Source organism: Schistocerca serialis, chromosome 1 (genome assembly GCF_023864345.2).
Source record: "Schistocerca serialis cubense isolate TAMUIC-IGC-003099 chromosome 1, iqSchSeri2.2, whole genome shotgun sequence".
Lineage (NCBI taxonomy): Eukaryota > Metazoa > Arthropoda > Insecta > Orthoptera > Acrididae > Schistocerca > Schistocerca serialis.
In genome coordinates, this window is record NC_064638.1 from 209,597,746 (window position 1) to 209,616,354 (window position 18,609).

At 37.7% G+C, this 18,609-nt stretch overlaps 1 protein-coding gene across 3 annotated transcripts in view; it reads left to right on the forward strand.

The window, feature by feature from the left end:
• Nucleotides 1-15,709, forward strand: part of LOC126465978 (kelch-like protein 26) — a 332,331-nt gene extending 316,622 nt beyond the window's left edge. For 2 of the 3 annotated variants that reach the window (XM_050096348.1, XM_050096349.1), the window contains exons 7-10: nucleotides 9,138-9,245; nucleotides 10,016-10,189; nucleotides 12,488-13,115; nucleotides 13,944-15,709. In XM_050096348.1, coding sequence (XP_049952305.1) covers nucleotides 9,138-9,245; nucleotides 10,016-10,189; nucleotides 12,488-13,115; nucleotides 13,944-14,095 — 1,062 coding nt within the window. In that variant the 3' untranslated portion in view covers nucleotides 14,096-15,709. The remainder of the gene's footprint in view (nucleotides 1-9,137; nucleotides 9,246-10,015; nucleotides 10,190-12,487; nucleotides 13,116-13,943) is intronic. The other variant, XM_050096350.1, reaches the window with a different exon arrangement.
• The last annotated feature ends 2,900 nt before the right edge of the window (nucleotides 15,710-18,609 follow it).

Sequence of the window (18,609 nt, forward strand, 5' to 3'; positions counted from 1 at the left end):
GGTCACGACTGCCGTCATTTTCTTCCACTGCTTCTTCCACAGCAACCTGCATTGACTTCTGTGCTACATCTTCAACTGCAGATCCTAGTACATAATTGTAAGCTTCAAACTTTGAAGGTGCACTTGGAAGATTTAGAACACCACATAGCATATCACCAGCTGCTTTGCCCTTACCAATTGCTCGCAATCCATAAACTAACCTAATATTTACACTATAAAGTTCAGTTTTCTTGTATCCATTATTTACAGTTACTGAAACCGAACTTGGAAACTTACAGCTGTATTTACAAACACTGCATATTAAATTAAACTGGGCAGCCAGGCCAACATGGGATTCTACTTTCAGAGAAACGTTTCCATGACATTTTTTGCAGCACAAACTGTTTTCAAGAGCTTCACACAATATATTCGTATCAATGAGTTCAAAAACTTCATTCCCTCTATCAAGTAAATTATATTTCTCTTCCAAATCTCTTAGTTTTTTATGAGAAGCACTGTTTTCATTTGGTGTAAGTTCGTTCGGCAAATCAGTAATAAGTGGATTCACATTTTCCAACAGTGATGATGATGAACTGCTTTGCTTTGCTAATGAATCATTATTTCTTTTCTTTTGCCAGTTCACACGCTTTTTAAATACTTTTGCTTTAGCTCTAGGCATTTTCACTGCGAAAAAGAAGCACTAAATACGAAATAACTCAACAACAACTACTTTCTTATATCACACTGTTTACAAAACAGTCCCGCCACAAAGTCAAAGAGTAACTTGAGGAAACCAGAGAGAAACATTTTCGGGCAACTAGTGTATAAATAGTCGCTGGAAACCGGGATATTTGAATTCATGTCACTTTAAAGGTACTGCCAAAAAGTTCATGGTCAGCCACGAGAGACGTGTATAACTAAAGCGCAATACCCGATCTCACAAATATATAAAAATAAAATAGTTATAATTGTAGTAGAGCTATGTATGATACGTCATTTTAAAGAGGAAACATGGCAGAATATAATACGCCAATAAAAAAAAATTCGATTTTTTAACCCAAAATCCGATTCCGTATCCCCTTAAAAGACTGTCTGGAAAGCAGAAAGTAGAGAATCAGCAGCCTCAGCTCCCACCTTTGCCTTCCTCACCAAATACTCCAGCATGCAAACATTTCTACATCTGCATGGATACTCTGCAAATCACATTAAAGTGCCTGGCAGAGGGTTCATCGAACCACCTTCACAATTATCTATTATTCCAGTCTTGTATAGCACGCAGAAACAATGAACACCTATATCTTTCTGTACGAGCTCTGATTTCCCTTATTTTATCGTGGTGATCATTCCTCCCTACATAGGTCGATGTCAACAAAATATTTTTGCATTCAGAGGAGAAAGTTGATGATTCGAATTTTGTGAGATTCCGTCGCAACAAAAAACGCCTTTCTTTTAATGGTTTCCAGACCAAATCCTGTATCATTTCTGTGACACTCTCTCCCATATTTCGCGATAATACAAAATGTGCTGCCTTTCTTTGAAATTTTTTGATGTACTCCATCAGTCTTATCTGGTAAGGATTCCACACCGCGCAGCAGTATTCTAAAAAGAGGACGGACAAGCGTAGTGTAGGCAGTCTCCTTAGTAGGTCTGTTACATTTTCTAAGTGTCCTGCCAATAAAATGCAGTCTTTGGTTAGCCTTCCCCACAACATTTTCTGTGTGTTTCTTCCAATTTAAGTTGTTCGTAATTGTAATACCTAGGTATTTAGTTGAATTTAAGGCTTATAGATTAGACTAATTTATTGTGTAACCGAAGTTTAACACTTTTGCACTTAATTGTGCTGGAAGAGAGTGGCACAGACAGAGAGAGAGAGAGAGAGAGAGAGAGAGAGAGAGAGAGAGAGAGAGAGAGATTGCTTGTCTTCTTCACTTGTAAAAGATTCACACTCGTAGGTGGCACAGGAACTGAAGTTGAAGATAGCAAAGCAAAAGTATATATACAGTACTCTGTTTTCAAATGTCCCTTTACTAAGAAAGGCGAAGGTGTACTTACCTGGAGTTTACTTAACCACCACGAAGATAAATGATGTAGATATTACTGTGAGTGATATTGAGAAGCAACTAAAACCATAAAAATTGAACAAAGCTCCAGAAACCAATGCAGCTGAGTTACGTCGTATATTAATCTTCTTGTGCTGTAGGTCTCTTCAGTAAAAACTTGTGCCAAGAGATAGGAAAAAACACAAGTCACACCTGTCTACAAGAAGGGTAACAGAAGAGATCGACAAAACTACTCTGTCTCACTGATGTCTATCTGTTCTAGAATCGTAAAACATATTTTCAGCTCAACCATGAGGAGGCATGTCGAACATAATGAGGCATCTGAAACAGAATTGGTTCTGCGAAACCCAAATTGCACTTGTCTCGCATGACACCATGAAAGCTGTGGATCAAGGAAATCAGGTGAATGCAGTATTTTGCGACCTCAGAAAAGCGTCTGACTTGGTACCACACCACAATTTGTCAACACAAGTGTGATTGTGTGGGTTAACAACCAAAATTTGTGGCTGGGTTGCAGATTTCTTGATTTGCAAGACATAGCATATTATCTTAGACTGAGAGTCATTGAAGAAAGCAGAAATAACTACAGGCGTGCCCCAGGAAAATATTTCGGGGCCCTTGCTGTTCATTTTGTATATTATGACCTGGAAGACAGCAGCAACACTACACTGTTTCCAAATGGTGCAGTTATCTATAATGAAGTACTATCTGAAAAAACCTGCACAAATATTCAGTCAGATTTTGGTAAGGTTGCAAAGGGGTGCAGAGACTGACAACCCACTTTAAATGTAAAATGAGGTACTCGGGACTGCCATATCAGCAAATCACAATTAGAATTGGTCAACTCATACAAATACCGGATTGTAACAGTTTGGAAGTATGTGGAATCGAATAGTCACAAAGGCTCAATTGTAGCAAAGATAGGTGTCAAACTGTGGTGAATTGGCAAGGTCTGCTTACAAATCACACGTGAATACCACCTTAGAATATTGCTCAGATGTGCAGGACCCTTAACAAAGAGATGTAAAGGAGGTCACTGAATGTATGTGAATGATCAGTTTTATTTGACCCAAAGAAGAGCATCATAGAACTGCTGAAAAATGTGAACTAACAAACATCTGAAGGAAGATACCAATTGTCACACAAAAGATTATTTTCGAAGTTTTCAAAAACCAGAAAAATGAAGAATCTAAAGATATTGTGAAGTCCACTGCATATCGCTCCAATAAAGATGATGAAGACAAAATTATATCAGTTACAGCAAGGTATTTAATTAGACATGTTCCCTGCAGTCAAAACACATTTGAACTGAGAAGAAAACATAACATGTGGTAACATGTTAAGTACCCACTGAAATGCGGTTCACAGTGGTTTGTAGAGATCGTACATAGAGATAAAAGATATTTCCAGGAAACAACAGGTAGTGAAAAAATAGGGAAAATATATCAACACTTTTGCCTGTAAGGCACCACTAATAGATGTTTCTTAGAGCACAACTTGTGGAACTGAGCTGGTATACCTGCCTAATATTGTGTAGGGCCCCCGCAGAAGTGCCACAACATAATGTGGCATGGACTCAACTAATGTCTGAATTAGTACTGGAGGGAAATGACACAATGAATCCTGCAGGGCTGTCCATAAATCCGTAAGAGTACAAGGGGTGGAGATCAGTACATTGCAAGCATCCCAGATATGATCAATAACGTTCATGTCTGGGGAGTTTGGTGGCCGGTGGAAGTGTTTAAACTCAGAAGAATGTTCATGCAGCCAGTCTGTAGCAATTCTGGATATGTGGAGTGTTGCATTGTCCTGCTGTAATTGCCCAAGTCCGTCGGAATTCACAATAAATACGAATGGATGCAGGTGATCAGACAGGATGCTGATTTGCAGTGGACAGTCTGTTTTTTAAGTAATTATCCTGATTGCTTTCTTTTGCAATAAAAGCACATTCTTGCAGCCTATGGAGTTGCCTCATAGCCACTGACCATAGCTGATGTGGCTGTGGCACATTGCATAGCATGTTGTTAATAGGTGCTGTTCCAGCATGATACTTTCTAGTTTCCTGAAGAGGTACAGAACCTGCGAAAGTTTGGAACATGTTTAGCATGCTGTTGCCAAGTTAGTATCAATGAAAATGTCCAGAAGTTTAATGGCTGCTGTGCCACCAAGTGCCCAAATATCACCCAGTACCACATCTACATTTAGTGTCAAAAGTACAATCCTATGGGGTATCAAGCGAGATTTGTGTTAGGCTGAGAAGTTTTTGGTAGGGAGGATGCAAGATGTCATCTTGGATGGAGTCATCAACCAGTATAGAAGTAGCTTTACAACTGTATAACACTATGATTGCCTGGATCAATAAAATACAATATGAACAGTAATGTCAGACTTTTTTGTGGATGTTGCAGTTATATATAATAATGTCTCAGGGAGACTGCACAAATAATCAGATATAGGTAAGGTTTAAAAGTGACGCAAAGATAACCAGCTTGCTTTAAATCTTAAGAAATATAAGCTTGTTCTCTTTACAAAATGAAAAAATGATGTATCCTACGACTATAATATCAATGAGTCATCGTTGGAAACCACCAGATCTTACACATTATAGAGACATCAAATGGAATGATCACATAGGCTCAGTTGTCAGTAAATCTGGTATTAGCCATTGCCTTATTGGTAGACTACTGGGGAAATGCAGTCGTTGACAGAGAGGATTGCTTACAAATCAATCTTACGGCCCGTTCTAGAATATTGCCAAATTTCTCTACATTCTTTTGACCTATAAGTAATTGCACTAGTTAACCCTTGACAACAGTGGTAACAATATTTCTGGACGTAAGAAGAATATATGAACAGGCTGCAGCAAGCATTCCCCTCCGTGAACAGTCACATGACAGAAACAAAGGGATAGGTTCACATCGTCAGAACCAGGAATTTCTTTGGCTCATGCAGACTGACAGACCAATTTGTCTCGTGCACAAGCTCTGTGCAGTTGCTATAGGTATACAGTCCTATCTCTCTAACAGTGTGGTTTGTAAGTCTCGAGGTATCGACGGAGGCAGGAGGCCTGCCCCCCACTTTCACTATAATTATCATATTACCAATAAGAAATGTTTTGGGTGGAGTTCTCACCGCTCTAGTTGTTCATGAGAATCTCATACAGAACGTCTTCACCCATCTTGCCATTATAATACTGTCACATTGTCGGCAGCCCGTTTCTCACTTTAAGCAGACCAACTGAACTTTATATGTTTTGTGGTCGGGGAATGAATTGTGGACACTTGACAACATGATCATTCATTGAATGCATCAGTTTCTTACTGAAAGTGCATGTTTCAGAATTTGTCAGACATCAGAAACAGATTATTCTGGTTAAAGTGATTCCGATAGCGCTGTGTTCTACTCCTACGGAGTAGGTGATCAATAGTCGCGTTCGTGCGAGGAGGAGAACGCTGTAGACAAGGCAACACTGTACAAGTAATCGCCCTGGGGAGAGAGAGAGAGAGAGAGAGAGAGAGAGAGAGAGAGAGAGAGAGAGCGCAGGATTATGCTGTGTCAGTGGGTGGGGCTGAAGGGAGGGTCTGGTGCCACGTCAGCAGTTACATTTGGCAACTGCGTTAGTTGCGCGTATGCCGTATAGATCCCAGGCAGCGCAGTGGTGTATTTCGAGAGCGGATATTCTTAACCAGCGAGCAAGGAGTGCAAGACCAGTATGATGTGGAAGCTGAATGGCTTTGATATGGATAGCAGAAATTTTCATGAAATGTAAGTTACCTTTATTATAAGATATTTAAAGCTGTTATACTACGCAAAGTGTTAATACCATAGTTTAAAAACAAGAAGCAGAAACCATTTTACGGTTGTGCAATGACATTGAGGACCAGTTAAGGGATAAACCATAGCCTGAACATATAAAAATCTTTTTGCTTTTATAAATAGGTTCGAATAAAGGCTGTTAGAAAATGAGAGTTTCGTCTGCTTTTACGGGGAAGGAAAAAAATGATACGGACAGGCAGTTTTAACATTGTAAAGCATTTGCCCTGTAATCTGCACTGTCCCATGGGATTAAAATTATACAGACTTGCAGTGATACTCTTCTGGATGGACTTGCGCCATTAGGAAGGGCATCTGAAAGTTATTATGGTAACTGTTTCGTTAAAACTGGATTTCAACCATTATTGGACAGGTTCTTCCGCTTTGGGTAGCTTAATACTTCTACGTATTTCATTGTACATATGAGTCGGAGAACGAATAAGTTAATACCATAATTTGTAAGTTTTAAGTAACTAGTTATACTCTCCATCCTCGTCACCTTCGAATTATAGCTTTCTGTATTTCAGTTTTCTTGTAACATTATCAGAGCTGTGTGTGCAATAATTCGCAGGCAACGTGCACACCAGTTGTCGCATTCGTCATGTATTTCTTTCGCCAAAACTCGTTCTTCGTCGCCTTCTTTACTTTCAATTCACTGGAATCTCTGCTTGTTAACCTTGTCATGAGACTGTCATATCCCCTGTACTCTCTTCCAAAACGCCAGTACTTAATACGTCCTCAGATATTCCAGGGCATGAACCAGTCTCATACTGATATCTCCCAGTCATAGATGAATAACAGATCCATTACAGTAGTATTCTGAAAGTAGTGGTATAGATTCGTGACAACAAATGCTATGTCTTACCAGACCATGTTGGAAACAGAACAAATAATTTTTCAAATTCACAAATACGAAACATCAAAAATAAAATTCGGACATAATTTAAATCTAAGTGCAGTGTGTCTTGTCAGTACTGACACATGACTGTTGGATAGTAAATTGTTTAGAAAAGACTCACTTGTCCAAATGATTTTTCTTCAGCTTTTGAGATATGGACCTATCCTAAAAGATGGCAAACTATTATTAATATTTTGTTTCCAAACTTACTATTTTCATTTTTAGTCATTCGTTAAGAATGTCAGTGGACTTTATTTAATTTCGTATTATCAGGTTGTGTTAAATAGTGAAGCACAAGTATTTCCACTTTCTATTAACATAAAGTTCTTGCACCTGACTCCTTAAATTGTGAGGTTCCTCTAAACTTCTCACAAACACGAAAACTGTTAAGTCTCATTCTTCCAAATGCATGTGTTTCTTCATCCTATCTGAGCAGAATGACAAGGGAGGAATTGCTAAGGTCCAGGGGATGTGTTGGGAACCATCACTCGAAGTAAAAGTCTAGTGAATGTAGGCTCCAAAGTGCGTACCTTAAGAGCTATGAGCTCTATCTTTGCTACTGTGAAATATCTCTTTCTTACTGAATAAGCTCTTAAGGAATGCATTAATGTTTATAAGACTTCTTTTGCCTTGAATGGTGGTTCCTGTCATATCCCTGAGTATTAACCATTTCTCCTGGGACACCTTCTATATTCAGAACATTTTATGTTCTACAAGCCCTTATTTGCTTTTTATAACAATGTTTTCGGCATCTTGCACCCCTATACTGTGACAGCCACTCACGGAATATGAACACTGCTTGTGTTTGGTGAGCTACTATCTATGGCACTGTAGCAGCACCATGTCCACTAGAGAAACAGCTAGCGGCACCATGTCAACTGGAAGAGACACTTTCGATCTCTTCTCTACTCGAGAGTTTACCCCGAGACAGCCTTTTGATAGCAGCTCACAAAGATTTACTCTCAAATGTACACACATCTCAAGAGCAGATATTCTTAAACAGCAAGCCAGATGTAAGAGATCTATGTGATGTGCTAGCTGAACAGCTTTGGTATAGCAGAAGTTTTAGTGAAATGTAAATTACCATTTTTATGCAATAATTTAGGCTGGTACTAGTGTTGTATGAAAAATGCAATGATACGTATCTGGATCACTCTGACTACTAGGAAGGGCACCCAAAAGTTATTTCAATAACTCCCATTAAAACTAAACCTCAGCCTGTGGCTTAACATAACTTATGCATATTTGTGGGTTTTCATTATACACTGATTTCATCACAACACAAATAAGTTAATATCACAATTTAAGCATTCAGACAGGCACTGATGACCGTGCCGTTTATGGTCCTAAAACACTGATTCCATTACTAACTTTCTGTAACTAGATTTTAGAGAAAATGGTGTGTTCCTGAAGCAAAGTCCTTGCAACATTTAGTGCCCCGAACTGCACCTCAGAACTATTATATGAAAGTGCTTCCTAGCAAATGGTTTTAAAATGATGAATTAAATGAGATCAATGATATCACTGCATGTGCAAGCTAAATAGAGCTAACAACTGTCTTAAATAAAGAAAAATAAAAACCTGTTTCTATTGTGGCACAACTTGACCAAAAGGTGCAAAGTTTCTTTCATGATGGAAAGAGTTGTTAATGAGGTGATGGATTAAGAGGAAGAACACACTTAATAGAATCTCAGACAAGCCTACTGGGGCTGCTGTAAAAGCTTCAAAACATCCATCAGTCTGCCGAATTTCATATTGCCATCCACGAAATAGGTATTCGTAGAGAAGCACAACTGTCTTGTGAGATGAAATCCCCAGCCCAGCAACTACTGCTGCTGCTGCTGCTGCTGCTGCTGCTGCATAAAAAAAAACCACACACACACACACACACACACACACACACACACACACACACACACTCTCTCTCTCTCTCTCTCTCTCTCTCTCTCTCTCTCTCTCTCACTGTGTGTGTGTGTGTGTGTGTGTGTGTGTGTGAAGGCGCCTCATTACCTATGGTGACAGGTTTTGGCTCTTCATAAAAGCTGAAGATATATAAGATATCTGCTTTGGATTTTGCAGGCTAATGTGATGATTTCACGTCTACTTCTTGGTATGACATACAGTAAGCACACTGTATGTGACACCAAATGGATGTTTGGTTGTAATATTTTGGAAATAAAAATAAGTTTCTTGTAAGGGAGCATGTGTGCATTTAGGAATGCTTGACACCCAAGATTTTTGCCTTATGACACACAGAGTATTTGCCTCTAGGCTTGGTTCAGTTTGATTTGGAATTTATGCATTACTGCAGTAATAACTTGAGTGAAATGAACCCTTACACACCGTGTAAAGTATTTGTGACAGTCATGCATATATAAATATTGCAGGTTCTGGCTGAGACGTGCCGACAGAATCGTCCAAGGACGCTCAAGTTACCTATCCCCTCCAGTACCTCCTTGATTAACTCCAGGGGAATGGAATTGGCTGTTGTAAAGGTGAGTTCATTGCACTCACCACATTTGCAATTCTTTATGCTCCACATTTTTGCATAGCATTTATGCACGTTTGTTAACACCCATATTTAATCTGCTTGCTTAATCCGTATGTAATTCTGGAAATATGTTTAAAGTATGTTACAGTAAATGGTCAATTTTAATAGTTTGCATTTTCAGTTCATTGCTGTGCTGGGATCCACATTGCTATAGTATGTATTTATTAATTTTTTGTTCAGTAATGTATTTTCACACCAGGGTGATGCTTTGTTATGGTGAGTTGCATAGAAATAATAACGTAAAATATGGGCTTTTGCGGTCTGCATCGTGATGGGTCGTTTGTGTAAATGTAAATATGCATTACGTTAATTACTGTGCATTATGGTATTTACTATGGTGAGGCCTGCTAGTGAAGAGTTGCACCCAGATAAAATTAGTCAAATGGTTGGTGAGTTTTGTTGACTATTAATTTTCTTTACTGATGTATGAAGCATGTTCATTCCATTTAACAACTACTAAGCTGATGTTCCTTGGTATGTATGTGCACCTTCATAATTTAAAAGCAATTTTGCTGTTGTTAGTGAGGTGAGTTGCGGAATTTAATTATCTCACAGTTACTTGTATAAGCATGTTCGTTTCTCTTTAGGATTGTGGTGCGCGATGGTATGTATTGTTGGCACAATGAATATGTTGTTTATAGGCGTGCCCTTATTGAGTATGAATGTGGTAGCAGTTGAGAATTGTTAATGTGACCAGCATCATATTTGTTTTAGGTTGGTGGCTTCGGTATTGCAGGCATCACCAATGAGATTACATATTTTCTTCCAAGTGTTTCAAAGTGGCGTCACCTTACTTCGATTCCTCACGTTGAGCAGTGTAATTATGGAACAGCTGTGCTAGACAATGAGCTATATGTTGTTGGAGGTTGCTTTAATCAGTCTCTTCAGGTAAGGTATACATATACCACAATGCTTTTCTATCGTACAAAGTACTACATCTTTCCCTAATATGATTAATACTAAAAGCATTTGATGATGAATGACTTCCAGTATATTTAGCACTGTAATGCGCACTTTGTGGTTTAAGGAGATGCCATACTCCAGTTTATTGAGCATAGAAAGAATGACTTTTGAAGTATAGCCCATGTTTTGTATAACCCCACTTTCATGTTCCCGGAATTAACATTTTTCCACCATTTATGAAATTATCTTATCATTTCCATCGAATTTCTTACGTTCACAGTGTTAATTCTCATCTGATTTTGCCTTAACATATTTATAAACTTACTGCAATTTACACTTCACAAAAAAAAATGTTCATGGAGAAAAGAACTGCCGTAATTGACATAAAACAACACTGGCCATCAAGTAGTGTTTACAAACATTACATGGGTAAGTTTCTTGACACCAGGGCGCTTTTCTCAGCAGATAGGAACTGGTAAACAGGTAAAGATACCTTTGCTTACATTGTGTTGCCCAAATGCTTTTGGTGTAAACACAAACCATTTATTTATTTTTTCCATTCTTACCAAGACAAGTTTCAAGAATAATCATTGAGTGAGAGAGTTTGCTTGTGTGTAGTTTTCTATATAATTGAGGAGGCACAATATCCGATAACCTCAAAAAGATGGGTACAGTAAAAGAAAAGCAAAACATCACATATGCAAATACCCCACAAAATACTTACATAAATATTTGCACTTCACAACAATAATAAAGTCTCAAAATGTCGTGCTAAGCATGAAAGAAAACGTGCAGTGTTTCATCATTTACGTAATGAATGACAGGTGCAGACTATCCAAAAACATAGATTATGATGTATGAAATTAAGTGAAATGTTTCTACTTCCCCCCAGTTCCAGTTACATCTGCAGTTTTTATTGGATATTAAAAAAGTCCCTGGCAGGTATTCCCATGCCTATTATGTATATATGCATAAAGTACAGAATTACAAGGGTGAGAGCCCATATGTAACTTTCAATGCTTAAAACATAATTTCCCACATTTTACACTCCCTCCCCCCCACCCATGATAAGTGTAAAAGTGAGGTTTCACTGTATTTATTTATGTCAGCATCAACATTGACTTAAAGTGATGAATACATGTAATGGCAACTTATTTCATGGAATAAATATTTTTTTCTTCATTTTTATTTAGATTTATCATTTTTAACCCTTTCAGATTCTCTGGCTACAATTGTGTACATTTAAATTTTACTGTCCTTTAGTTGCAATAGAAATATTTTTCCATAGTGGAAACTATGTACACATTTATGGATGTTCCATCTTTTCCTCATGTACAACTGCTGTCAACTGTTCAGCTTCTCTATTAAAGTATTAGGTCAAATGTAGCAGTGTGGAGTAGCTTGTGCCTGCCCGAATACATGGTAGTGATTGGTTAATTATATTCACAGTATAAATGAACGATATTATTGTTATATTGCATGCGAATTATTGAATGATGAGGTGTTTGTTTTTTTGTTGTTTTTTTTTTCTATAAAAAGAAGCCAAGTGTACTAAGTATATTTTGAAAACAGGTAAATATTATTGAATAAATCTTGCATCTAAAGTTATTTAAAAAAAATCACCATAGAGCATTACAAAATAAAGAAAAAATTTCCTTCCTCCAGAAAAAATTCATATCTGAGAGGGTTAACGTAAGTTGCCTCTATGCTTTGGCAGTTAGAATTTCTCAAGACTGAGATCCTGGGTTCATTTCCATTAGAGTTGCAATCTTACGAAGTGGTGTCGTATCTGTTGACTTTCATTAATCTGGGACCCGCGTGATATATTTATTATTCACATTGCTAATAAGCATTCTTTCCAGTGGCTGTCTCTACAATGAAAGTCATAGACACACTGTCCCGAGAGGTAGTTTCCAAAATTTCATTTGTATTGAAGTGCAGATCCCTCTTCAGTTTGTTGTGTTTCGCCAAGCGGTGGCAGGGAAAAAAACACACACACACACACACACACACACACACACACACACACACAGGAAAGGGGTACAGTTTAGAAAAGTCACCCAGAACACCGGGTCAGCGGAGACTTAACGAACAGGATGAGAAGGAAAGGTTTTTTTTTGTGTGTGTGTGTGTGTGTGTGTGTGTGTGTGTGTGTGTGTGTGTGTGTGCCGTCACTTTGTGAGTAATTTTTTATCTATCCATTCTCATTATATTATCAACAATTGATTATTTTTATTGTCATAAATAGTTGAGTATTACAGTAATAAACTGTTTTTACCACAGGAGAATATTCATCCATTTGGCTTCCGCTATAGTCCACGTTACAACAAATGGACAACAATGGCACCCATGCAGAGAGAGAGATGTCGATTCTCACTGAATGTTGTATGTGGACGCCTGTATGCCATAGGAGGAGCAAGTGAAGTTGATGATCCAGATGATGAAGAAGAAGTGAGTGCCTGTGAATGTTATGATCCACAGACTGACAGCTGGGAGTCAATTCGGCCCCTTCCTGGTCACCGTAGCCAGCATGCAGGGGCTGCAATGCCTGGAGGGTCACTGTACATTTCTGGAGGGCTGGACCGGGACCTCGTTCTGAGCTCAATGCTCTGTTACGATGCCATGACTGATGTGTGGCAGCAGCGGGCTCCCATGTTGACACCACGTGCAGACCATGTAATGCTTGTTCTTGGGGAGCGTCTTTATGTTTGTGGTGGTTGGTTTGAGGATGCTGACACAGGAAATAGAGTTCTGTGTGAGACTATTGATGTTTATGATGTAAGTGCTAACACATGGGATGTGGTAACAACTGTGCCTACACCAAGGTACCATGCTGGAATTGTCGGTGTTGGCTCAAAAATTTATTTCATTGGAGGATTTCACAGTGATGCCATGTTCGATCGTGCTACAGGTAAGTTACATGTATTTTGTATCTGTTGTAGACAATACCTTAGGGTTTTTCTGGTGTAGCATTTAAGTTACAGAAGCAGCTCCTTTTTTATTTTTAGTTATAATGGTCTGTGTTTTGAGTGCTAGTGTAAATTGGTAGAGAAATCGTTAAGTGCACGAAAGTTTTGGTATGCCATTGCTGTGTCATTTGGTCAGTTAATCTGCGTTGTTGCCTGTTCACATGCACATGCAGTTAGCGAAAATAAACTGTCACAATGTTTATTGAATATTCTTGTGATTTTGGAGATTCTTTTACATTGTATAAATTGTGCAAAAATGGTAAGACATGTTACTTTCCATTTCAGCAATACAGTTAAACATTATCAACTTCTTACTGGCCTTTCAGTATTAGTGTTTTCACTTCACTTTATCATAACATGTTGAATGTATAGTTCCCAAGGGATAAATGGTTGTTTGTTAACTTCAGATAATGTTTAATGGGAGCAGGATAAGTTTGTTTTAAAGTGTGGCTTGCCATGCAAACGTACTGCTGGGGGGGGGGGGGGGGGGGGGGGAGATTTCTTCAGTTTTGGTTTATCAATTATGGTGGTGTAGGCAGAAGAAATTTCAGTAGTTGTATAGGAGGAATGGAATCTCTCTCTCTCTCTCTCTCTCTCTCTCTCTCTCTCTCTCTGTGTGTGTGTGTGTGTGTGTGTGTGTGTGTGTGTGTGTGTGTGTGTGTGTGTGTGGCCAGTAGCTTACAATATGTAACAATCTCCTTCCAGTGTGTGCTTGTCCTCTATACATATTTATGGTATTCCAGGTATAACTTCTCTCTTTCTTTTTGCAGCAGCTATTGAATGTTACGATCTGGAGACAGACACATGGACAACAGGCGAAAAGTACCCTCAGGATATATGGGAACATACCTGTGTAACTTTATATATTCCACGATGCCGTGATGACATGGAAGTTATGGCCACTAATGATAGTAGAGTTTGAAGTTTCTACACTAATGTGCAATATTTGCTGCCGTTTAAATGTACAAGACTTAAAATATTTACTTCGTAATTGTTTCATCTTTGTATGTTAAGTGCCATTGAAGAGTGATTGATACTATTTGAATGTTGTTTCTTTGTACTGTTAATATTTTTATTCACTGTTGTAAAATTGTGTAAACTGTCATGTTTAACTTGTCCTTGCTTATGCATGGATTGTTCAGATACAAACTTTATATATTCTAATAAGCCAGTAGAAGATGAGTTACTACAAGCATCACACAGAACTGTAGTTACTGAGGGACCATATTGTATAATACATGCTTGCATACAGATTGTATGTATTTCAAGCAATTTATAACTGAGTGACATTAAATTACTCAGTAAATGTATGTTGTTGCTCCAGACAATCATTTCTTCCACAATGAGACTTTTGAAAATTGTAGCGCGTGCGCCCACACACACACACACACACACACACACACACACACACACACACACACACACACACACAACTACTACTACTACTTTGTTGTTAATATTTGGTCTGGTCATGAAGCGATGTAAGTCATAACATGCTAGTTAATTCCCACAGTACTGTAGCGGGCTATGCGCACTTTAAACAGATTTGTTTGAACCGTAGGAAAATTCCAGAAAATTCATTGACATTCAGTTTTTGTAAATAAAACATGTGTTGGGGTACACAGTGGTTATGATGGAAGTGCAGAAGCTTGGCCTAATATTAAAATGTATTTTCACAAAAATCTATTCAAAGTTTATTTTATATAAATTTTCTGGAGCTTTACCACTAGCAGTGTCACAGTGCTGTCAAAGCGGTAGTATTTTAACTTTTTCGTTGGAGGAAGGGGGTGGGGGGGGGGAGTTCCTTTCATGATATATAAGCTGAAAAATAAGTGAAAAGAGGATAATTGTTCTGTGTGAATTGCATCACACTTCGGGAAAGTTCAAAAAGCTGTATAAGAATTGAAAATTGACTGCTTTTTTATATTTTGTTCAAGCTATAGATTCAGTACGTTGCTTCAAAAGTAGTTGAAGTCTCATCACATGTTTTTCATGGAATAGACTGTAAAGAATTACTGAAATTTTATGACTGTTTTCCACTGTATGCTTCATTGTATGTTCTGATCTCTCTCTCTTTGTCTTTGGAGTCAATTCACAAAAAAGGCCTTAGCTTTGTTTGTAATTAATGAATATTTGTGATTTTATTTGTTGTCTCAACTCTTCTTGTCGATACTTAATCCAAGTCTTAGATCTTACGACAGTACATGTATTTTGGGATGTGGTTAATGTGTTGTCGTTAAATATGTATCATGGCATTCAAGTGATACGAAGATGCTGACACAAATTTATCTAGTCCAAAGCAACAAATTAGCAAAGCTCTCAGAAATTTTATATTTTATGAATTGTTATCTGATTTGCTTGTTGATACATAATAATTAGAATCACATACAGATGGAGTAAGATTATGTAAACATTCTAATGTACGGCATATTTGTCCGTCCGAAATGTACCTCGTGTCCGAGGCTTAACTAAATGTTACTCATTATCTTGTTAAATTTTTGGGTACCTATTTATGAATAAATATTTTTGCTGTAAATATGAGTACGTCATTTTTCCCATGATATTTTTTGCAGTGTGTCTGTTTTAGCATGTATTATAACTGACATACATTGTGCTTACATGCCAGTCATTGGGCTTTATCTGATTTAAAGAGCAGAATTATTACAAGTAAAGTGTGCATTTAACTTGCCCATACTTCGAAAGTAGTTGACTCAACATAAGTTTCTACTGATAAATTGGATGTTCTACAGTATATAGTGACAAGAAAAATTTTTGCTGTATGACCAGATTCTTAAATTGTTTTGTGCTAATTTCAGTGTTACCTTCAAATCTAATATGAATTTCCAGTTCTTGAATTTAAATAATTTGCTAAATTGTAGTGCTTAATAAGCACATGCAAGGTGAGTCAGGAGGAGAAAGGTACATGCTTTGAGGGATGATAGTATTAGTGATTCTAAGCAAAAAACTTCTTATGGACGTATGCCCTATTCCAAATTATTTCCGAGCTAGAACACATTTAGTATCACTTTTGTACATTTTTCTTGAATAACTCGAAAACCGCACCCTCCAGTGAAAACTTGTCTTAGTACAAAATTGAAATTTATTAAATTTCCTTCAAAAAAAGGTCCTATTAAATTATTATTGTTTTATCCAGGACTAATGTGAACAAGCGCAAGAATGTTGGAAAAACTCGCTCAACGTGCATGCACTGTAGGTCTTGTAGGCCAATTTGAGGTAGCAAGTTGAGATGAACAGTTTGATACGGGACACTTGCGGTCTATCAAGTCGGGGAAAATTTTCACCGGAGGGTGCGGTTTTTGAGTTATTCAAGAAAAATGTACAAAAGGGACATGTACCTTTCCTCTTGACTCACCCTGTATTTTCGAAAATGCCCTTGCACAGGGGTGTCCTTTAGTTGGGTTTCGTTGTGGCATTTGCTGAAATCTACCAATCAGAACATTTCAGTTGGTTAAACTGTAGGGGCATCCATTCAGCCCCAATAGCAGATACTGCCAAAGAGGCAATAGCATCATAGAAATCTGCTGTTAAAAATCTGAGAATCTACATCCCCAAAAAGGTATATTTCCCATAAAATGATAGTAAAATTGGAGAAATTTGAGCTTGAATATATTTTGTTGTATATCAGTATTATGAAAGATGCTGAGTATAAGGTGAGTGGCAACTCTCCTTCTCATAATATTGTTAAATTCCATCCTGGATTTTCCATTGTATGTCATTGTCAGTGGGTTTGAAAGGCAAGCAACCGCTCTTCATTACATTCTGTGTTTAAGAACAAAGGATATTTACAGGAAAAGAACTTCTTTCGTGTTAGTTGTGAGAAGTAGCCACTGGTGCAAGAAAGAGAAAAAAAAACTGCTAGAAGAAGAAGAAGAAATTGGATGCGTCAGCCCAAAGCCAGGATGGTAATATACTATTTAAAGATGTAAGTAGAAAATGTATGCCATTACAAAACAAATAATGTCCAGAGTAACAAGAGGTGAAAAGGAAAATCCTGTTTGGAATATAAACAATAATTGAAATTACTGACCACAATTCGTTTGTGCATTCATTGTATTCCACATATCTACCATGAAGGAAAATCTTCAGGGATAGGGAAAAAATCACATTAAACATTACCCAGAGATAACTACTCTTACAAAATTAATCTCACCAATCCATTAATACTAAAAAATTACATTGCATAATTGTGTTTTTGGTTTGTAAACTACATGTAACCTAGTAAACTAAGAGGTAAGCTGCCACTAGGAAAAGTAGTTCTTGAGTCTTAGGTTGTATCTTCAGTTTATCTACTAATTTGTAGCTTATTATTTATTTAAATACAGTGGTGTCTTTTGAGAGAAATGGGTATCGGACATCTATTCACAATGAATGCTCGTATTTGGAATTCAATGGGAAATTTCAAGCATTTGTCATTTTTTCTTTTCTTTTAAGAAGGTAGTGGACATTATACTAAAACTACTCTGTGTACTGATTTATTGCATTTGTATTATTTCTTCTTTTCCAGCCTGTTTGTTGTAACAGTAGCTAGTATGCATTGATAACTAACATACTATTTCTCTTGTACCAATAAATTTACAAACACTTCACATGCAGTGGAACACTGACAAACACTCAGCATGGCTTCAGAGGAAAATCATCTACTCTGAAACCTATCAAAAATGTTTTGACAATACTTAATGCCTTTGAGTCCACAGCTCGCGGTAGCTTTCTCACTTCCTGAGCACGGGATCCTGGGCTTGATTCCCAGCAGGGTCAGGGATTTTCACCTGCTTCAAGATCTTCATTCATCACCATTACGGTCGGAGAAGGCAATGGCAAACCACCTCCACTAGGACCTTGCTTAGTACGGCGGTGCGGGTCTTCCACATCGCTCCCCTACGCTCTGTCAAGGAGTATCGGATTTCATCATCAATGCCTTTGAAGCAAAGTCATCTGTTGTTGTTTGGCTCTGTGAGTCATTGGATTCTAATAGATAAATTGAGGTGCCATGGCAATCAAGATACAGAACTCACCATTTTAGAATTGCATCTTGACAATAGGCAGCAAAAAGTTATGAGCTCTGGATTCCTAGATATTTCAAGAGGCATGTCTTAAGGTTCCTTACTGGGACATATGTTCTGCGTACTGATGACACCACTTTCATTGCAACTGGAAATGACTTAGAGGATCTAAAGGAAGACAGCAAAGCCAATGTAAGAGTTACTCAAAACTGGTTTAAAGACAATGAATTAACTGTTAATCAAAATTCAACCGAAAATGTAATTTTTAGTTTATGAAATATCAACAATGATCATGTCGGTTAAACTTCTTGGTGTACACTTGGGTTCCAAATTAAGTTGGAATCACTACACATATTCTATACACACTAAATTATCAAGATTCCTACACTTGTTACATAAGCTTAGAGCATGCATG